The sequence below is a fragment of the Penaeus japonicus genome, unplaced genomic scaffold (assembly GCF_977035675.1).
Source record: "Penaeus japonicus unplaced genomic scaffold, GWHDUDI00000001_assembly GWHDUDI00000003, whole genome shotgun sequence".
NCBI lineage: Eukaryota > Metazoa > Arthropoda > Malacostraca > Decapoda > Penaeidae > Penaeus > Penaeus japonicus.
This window is the reverse complement of record NW_028234405.1, coordinates 18,279,148-18,286,646: the sequence shown is the minus strand read 5'-3', so window position 1 is coordinate 18,286,646 and position 7,499 is coordinate 18,279,148. Positions and strand designations below refer to the sequence as shown.

The 7,499-nt window shown below is 39.9% G+C and overlaps 1 protein-coding gene across 1 annotated transcript in view; it reads left to right on the top strand.

The window, feature by feature from the left end:
- The window catches only part of LOC122247793 (solute carrier organic anion transporter family member 74D), a 17,360-nt gene extending 10,778 nt beyond the window's left edge, over positions 1–6,582 (top strand). Inside the window, exons 2-15 of the mRNA XM_043007393.2 lie at positions 369–556; positions 946–1,078; positions 1,198–1,446; positions 1,553–1,750; positions 1,870–2,010; positions 2,323–2,529; positions 2,714–2,878; positions 3,155–3,341; positions 4,087–4,225; positions 4,371–4,433; positions 4,811–4,950; positions 5,585–5,688; positions 5,792–5,893; positions 6,141–6,582. Of these exons, the coding sequence (XP_042863327.2) occupies positions 369–556; positions 946–1,078; positions 1,198–1,446; positions 1,553–1,750; positions 1,870–2,010; positions 2,323–2,529; positions 2,714–2,878; positions 3,155–3,341; positions 4,087–4,225; positions 4,371–4,433; positions 4,811–4,950; positions 5,585–5,688; positions 5,792–5,893; positions 6,141–6,319 (2,195 nt within the window). The 3' untranslated portion in view covers positions 6,320–6,582. The remainder of the gene's footprint in view (positions 1–368; positions 557–945; positions 1,079–1,197; positions 1,447–1,552; positions 1,751–1,869; positions 2,011–2,322; positions 2,530–2,713; positions 2,879–3,154; positions 3,342–4,086; positions 4,226–4,370; positions 4,434–4,810; positions 4,951–5,584; positions 5,689–5,791; positions 5,894–6,140) is intronic.
- Positions 6,583–7,499: the final 917 nt, after the last annotated feature.

Here is a 7,499-nt window from a genome sequence, read left to right as displayed (position 1 = left end):
TATATAAGTTCATATACATATACATATACATGTGTAAATATATGTGCATATATTCATATATATACATATATATACACAAATATATATACATCTATATGATATATATATATATATATATATATATATATATATATATATATATATATATATATATATATATATATATAAAAACACACACACACATACACACACACAACTATATATATAACTATCATATATATATATATATATATATATATATATATATATATATATATATATATATATATATATACATATACATACATACATACACACATATATTTATTTATACAGAAAGAGACATACCTCCATTGACAGCCGTCCATAACTCCCCTCTCCCTCTCCAGCGAAAGCCAACAAGATGACCCAGAAGAAAAAGTTCATAAACGGCGGGCTGAAACCCCGGATCGTGCCCACAACAGAAAACAGCGCTGCTTCACGGGCGAAAGAAGACGAGGTGTTGGCACTCCTCACAGAAGGCGAACCGGTAGATACAATCTGTGGATTAGGATCTTGTAAGCCCACGTGGTTGCAGGTAAGTCAGGTGGAAGGATGGAAGAAGAGGAGAGGTTCGGGTGCTGCAAGTCCCGATGGCGTGTTTATAGAAAATGGGGTTAACATAACTATCTAAAGAAAATTGGGTGGGATTTCCAGGGGTGGCTTGAATCATTGTTATTTTACGTGTATACATGTTTAATTATAAGTTTTGGTATTCTATTTCTCATAGAGTTATTATCATCATCTTTGATATATAAGACAATATTTTATCAAAACACACGTACATGCGCACACGCACACGTACACACATTTACACTTATACCGTGTTTGTCTACAGATATTCATATATGTGCGTATCATAAATGATGAATTATCTACAGCAGCATACAGTACTTTTCTTCATCCGTTTCCAAATCTCTGCTGCAGTGTCTGGCCCGCAAAGAGTGTTATCTATTGGTTTACTGCGGAATAGCATTGATGCAAGGCATGTTCTTCACGTACACCGTGTCTGTCATCTCTACTATCGAGAAAAGATTCAAACTCACCAGCAAAGAGTCGGGTAGGTCTAGATATTCCATACAGGCCTGCTGAAGAACTGACTTTGATGAATTACACTGGTTAACTACTTGTAAGGAAACAACTTTGTGACGAGCGTAAAGCAAAGACAATTCCCTCCAGGTGCCTTTCTCTCTGGAAACGACATATCCCAGGTTATTTTGGCCATATTCCTGGGTTATTACGGCAACTTTGGCCACCGCCCGCGCTGGATGGGCGTGGGTGTGATGTTCGCAGCGGCATCGTGTTTCATGGCTCTCCTGCCTCACCTTTTGTATGGGCCCGGTCAGGAGGCCATCGATCTCGCTGAGGCTTCGAGCTCCGCCGCTTCGACACTCATGACCAATGTTTCGGATGTCGTGGGTCAAAAGAGTAATGTTTTTTTTTGTGTTGTTTTTCTAGATTTGGGAGAATATGTTAATCCAATATACGCCATACCACGAGACACCGGATTATTATTTTTTTTTCCCCGACGCAGATAAGAATGATTTGTGTTTCTCGCCGTACGAGACCACTTGCACCGACGAGGAAACGGGAAGGCCTTCTTACCTCGGCGCGGTTGCTATCTTCTTCATCTCGCAGTTCTTCGTGGGCGTCGCCATCTCAGTGTTCTTCACCATCGGAGTCACGTACCTCGACGACAACATCAGCAAGAAGACTTACCCCATTTATTACGGTAAGAATCATCACGGGAAGATGTCAGAAACAAATACACTCATGATCATAACATTGCTTGACATCACACGATTCTTGCTCTTTGCTCCAGGCAATAAAACCCCTTCCTTTGCACGCTAGCGGCTACGTTGCTCCTGAGGATCTTGGGCCCGGTGCTTGGCTACCTCATGGGGGGGAATTTCCTCTCCATGTGGATCGACCCGACGAAGAGTCCGAACCTGACGCGGCGGGATCCACGGTGGCTCGGCGCCTGGTGGTTAGGTGAGGCAAGAGCGGGCTAGCAGGCGATACGGAATATATGACTTGTTAGAAATTATCCTTATTTAAAATGATAGACTAGCTTCTACATTTTTCTATTGTCTTTATGAGTCAATGGAAGGTATATTATATAAACTGCTGGACTTGCTTCTATTTCTGTCACCGGAATTTGAATCAATAGAAGTTGTCTTTATTCAAAAGATTAGATTCATATCACTACCATCATGATTACGGTTGGATGTGAGAGTAGTTAAAGATGAATTATTCTTCATTGTCATGAAAAGGGTCTATATCTATTCCTCATTGCCATTACAGGATTCCTAGTGTTGGGATGTGTGTTGGCGCTGCTGGGGAATCTCTTGTTCTTTTTCCCGCGGAAGTTGCCGGCGACTCTGAGGCGGGAGGCGAGGACCATCCTGAAGCAGGCGCAGAAGGACGCCGATGAAGGGGAGAACCGCGGAGTGGAGTTCTTCGTCAAAAAGGCCAAGGCTAAGAAAGTCGAGAGAAAACCCACACTCGCAAGTAAATATGGAGTCATCATGTGGGCCTGTGCCTTTGCTTGTGTGTGAGTGTCCGTATATGTGTGTGTGTGTATCTGTGTCTGTGTGTGTGTCTGTCTGTGTGCAAGCGTTAATGTATGTATAAATATTATTGCACTGATTCATTTCTCTTAAACACACACTTTAAAGAATTACTTTTTTTTCAGATCTTAAGAAGGCGCTAAAACGAATCTTCACCAACAAGGTATGGATCGCGAACCTCTTCAACACCACCACCTATATTCTCGCCGTCTCAGGGTACTGGAGTTTCAAACCCAAGTACCTCGAGAACCAGTTTAGGAAGAGCGCGGCGGAAGCAAATTACTACACGGGTATGGAAACTATTAAGACTGACAAAGGATCATTATGTAATAATGTACATGCAAACAGTTTTGATTATTTGTCATGAATGAATCTATATTTTTATCGTGTAAGAATGTTACCACAAGGAATCTTATTGACCAATCCAAAATGATTCATTTTTTAAAAATCTGATTATATTTACCTATTAGATAGATCACACACGCGCACTAGAATGAACACACAACATCCTTTCCCATACGAAACCATCCTCACTCACCCCTCTCCCGTGAAATCTAATCCTGCAGGAGTGACGAGTTTGGCGTCCGTGATCCTTGGCACTGGTCTCGGCGGGGCGGTGATGCGATGGGCCAGACCGAGCCCCAGGTTCGTCACCGGATACAACATCTTCGTCACGCTGTTCGTGTGCGCTGGATTCACCTCGCTCATGTACATCGGCTGTCCCAAGTTGGAGATCGTCGGGCCTGTTGATGGGTAACTCCTTTTAATTTGTTATTTAAGGGGGGAGGGGGAGGGGAGCTAGTAGTGAGTTTGAAATGGTTGAAAACGTATTCAAGTACTGTTTGATTCCTGTATGCCGAGAGCCAGGCTCCCCACACTAAAAGGCATCTACAATTCCTTATCTGCGGTAACCAGAGATAAAGGTTCATCAGTTTTAGGGGGAGTGAGGAGGGAAATATATAGGCCAGCGGTCGGCGCCCTGCGGCTCTTTCAGGAGACGTGTGCTTATCCTGCCCCTGCTTACAAAATGCCCAGATTACCGTAAAAAGTAACCGCTGAAACACTGACATAGATAGCCATAGCATCATAGTATGGAGTGACCGGTCTCTGCTAGGTCTATTATTATTACTATTAGTAGTAATTCAGTGTGTTTGATTGTCTTGTCTATTGGCATATTTAAACCCCATATGGGGTTATGGACAACGAAAATTGTGATGTTTCGTATTTGTATTCATAATTTACACTGTGGCTCCAAAAGCCTTGATTCTGGGTGGCCGACCCCTGGTCTAGTTAAAACACAGTTCAAGCACTGAGGTTGAACACGATGCATTCCTTTATGCCAATAGCCAGACTCCCTTTAACTTCGCTCTTCACACTAAAAGGCGGCTACAACGCCCGATCTTTGATCACCAAAGGACAAGGTTCCTCAGATGATCATGTCCGATGCTCATGAGATCAAGAAAAAAACTAAGCCTCAGGATCTCCACGCCCTCCATAGGTCGCCGCTGCCCGGGTGTTCGTCAGACTGCGGGTGTTCTGACAGATTCTCCCCCATGTGCTCCGAGGACCAGACTACGCTCTTCTACTCCCCTTGCTACGCTGGCTGCACGGTAGTCAACACCTCCGTTAGTCCCATTGTAAGTGAGGCGAAACACCTTTCGAAGACATGCAATCACAAGGGAATTTATGAACTAGAATGAAGTATATTCCTCTTGGTTAGAGTATCTTGTGTTCTTTCTTTTTCTTTCTTGAGTTATGACATTTTGTGTTATTTCTTTCTAGATTTATAGTAACTGCAGCTGCATCACGAACACGAATCTCCTCACGGCGTCATCCGGAAACAAGGTTTGAAATACACTACAAGTATTGTGGTTCATACATATGTTGTCTGACAGCCTCTGAGGTGAATAGGTATATTTTATAATGATATTATGGCCAGACACACACATTTATAAATATATATACGCAAATACATGTATCTCTCTCTCTCTCTCTCTCTCTCTCTCTCTCTCTTTCTTTCTCTCTCTTTCTTTCTCTTTCTCTCTCTCTCTTTCTTTCTCTCTCTCTCTCTCTCTCTCTCTCTCTCTCTCTCTCTCTCTCTCTCTCTCTCTCTCTCTCTCTCTCTCTCTCTCTCTCTCTCTCTCTCTCTCTCTCTCTCTCTCTCTCCTCTCTGAGAGAGAAAGAGACACACACCCAGACCTCGAGTAACTTTGTTTGTGCAGAGCGACGTGTCGTTCGGGGGCGGGGTGAGCGGCTACTGCCCCGAGCCGTGCGACTCCTTCTTCTATTACCTCATCATCAAGATCATCATCAGCACCGTCACCGCCACCGGCAGAGTGGGGAGCAGCGTCATCAATCTCCGGTACCGTCAGTTTGTTCCAGTTGGCAATGATAGCTTCGTTTTAATGTTCATTTTATCTGGTGTGCTCAAGTGTTTCAGTCTTGGATACTTTAGTAAAGGAATGTTGATGGTAATATCAATAAACTTTGCCGGGAAATAACTATTTTTAGGCTAATGGACCTCATTAAAGGATTGGTGCAATTGTTAGATGTGGGTCGGTGCCTATAGTTTGTTACTGACTAAGGAACTAGATGAATTTTTGGTCGTAAGATGCAAGGGCATTCTGAACCTGAGTATTGCATTTCTATATTTTCTCAGCAAATTAGACTTCAATGATTTTTGTAATATTTTGCAAAATTATGGAAATAATGAGAGAATATTATTTTTTTATAAATAAAAAATAAATGGTAAGGAGTCAAGAGTAGATAAAAGATGCTACAATTAGAGTGCGCAATAAGAGAGAGGCAGACAGACATACAGACAGAAAAGGACAAACAAACAAATAAACAGATTTTTTTTTTAATCAAAATACATAAGTTTACCACAAAGATTCAGTAGATAGCAAGTAGAATAATGATATCAGTATAAGTAACCGGAATAACGCTAGCAATTATGCTGATTGTGCAGTTAAACCAACATTATTTTCACTTGGCAGCTGTGTTGAGGACGAGGACAAAGGCTTGGCCCTCGGAACGCTGACTGTCTTCATCAGCCTCTTCGGTCTAATCCCTTCGCCCATAATGCTGGGAGCCGTTATAGGTGACTGATGCGAATCTCTTACATCGGTTTACAATGGAAATCAGCGTAAAACATAGCTATCTAATACTAATCTACTAATCTAATTTTCATCTTTATCTCTTAGACTCTGCGTGCCTCGTGTGGGATACATCCTGTGGGATGACTGGAAACTGCTGGCTGTACGATTCTGATGCTTTCAGAACTATACTGCACTTGGTTCCTGCAGGTGAGTTATTCAGTCTGTGGAACGCCCTTTGATTCTTCATAGTCTTTGTTTCGAATACTCTTTTGTATACACAAATCACATAAACAATGACGAATTAACGAAAGTTTAAACACTGTATTTCCCGTGAATATGGGTAAACTTCAAAATATATATTTTTTTAATGAATACATATCTTTTTAAGTTCTTTATCGTTTTCGAAAACACGGTATTGTACCCTTCCCTTCCTTCCTTCCTTCCTTTGGCACAGTGATCGTATTGATCTCAGTGCTCGGCGACATCGTGGTGTTCCACTATAGTCGCCAGCTGGACCTGTACGGCGAGAGGGAGGAGGAGGTCAATCTCGAGGACCTGAAGGAACAGACCGAGGAATCGAAGCCTCTTAATACGGCGAAGGGCGACGGCGGCCTCGAGATGGGGCTGCAGTGACGAGCGTGCGAAGGAAACGGAATCATTCCTCATTATTTCATTATTTTACTGTACAGTGGCTTCTCTTAACTGTAGATATTATTTGTAGTAGATACATGATTCTCGTAACACTCATTCTTTTCTTACCTACTCATCAGTACTAATATATTTTAGCGTTTTTTGGAATAGTGTTTGCACGGAATATAAACATAGACTGTTAGGATTCCCGTGTAAGTAGGCTTTACATAGATTTGTACAAATGAATAAAATATCTATCATATACAAGTTTTCGTGTTTTTGTTTTGAAAATCATTAGATTCAAATAAATAGTTGATACATATCCATGCATACATACATAGATACGTGTGTGCATGTGTGTGTATATATATATATATATATATATATATATATATATATATATATATATATATATATATTATATATATATATATATGCATGTATGTATATATATATATATATATATATATATATATATATATATATATATATATATATATATATATATATATATATATATATATATATATGTATGTGTGTGTTATAGATATATAGATTGTTTGATATATATATATATATATATATATATATATATATATATATAAATATATATATATTTTTATATATATCTATATATACATATACATATATATATATATATATATATATATATATATATATATATATATACATGAATCACAAAAAACACAGTAACGTGCACATAACAGAAATAATAACACTGCCACTAAAAGAAAGGAAAAACTTGCGACGTTTCGAACTTTTTCATGAAAGTTCCTCTTCAGGCGAAAGCAATCCAAAAAATGAATAGAGGAAGTAAATTTAGACAAGAATATATATAGAAAGGATGACCGTAGGGACAAGGGCTGACTCAGGTCACAGAAGGATGTTTAAGGTCAATTAATCTAGGGAAAGCTTTTCCTACTAAAAAGGAGGTAAGATCATCCAACCCCCATTGACCAGCACTCAAATTAATATTGGGAATCTTTTTAATTAAAAGAGATTCCAGCATCTTTCTTTCATACGCATTAGACGATTTGTGAATTAACTGAACATTATTCCAATTTAATTGATGACCGGCATCACGCATGTGAACGAAACAAGCATTTGATTCCCTTGCGTACCTGACATCGCGTTTATGTTCACTTATCCTCTTTTCCAACTC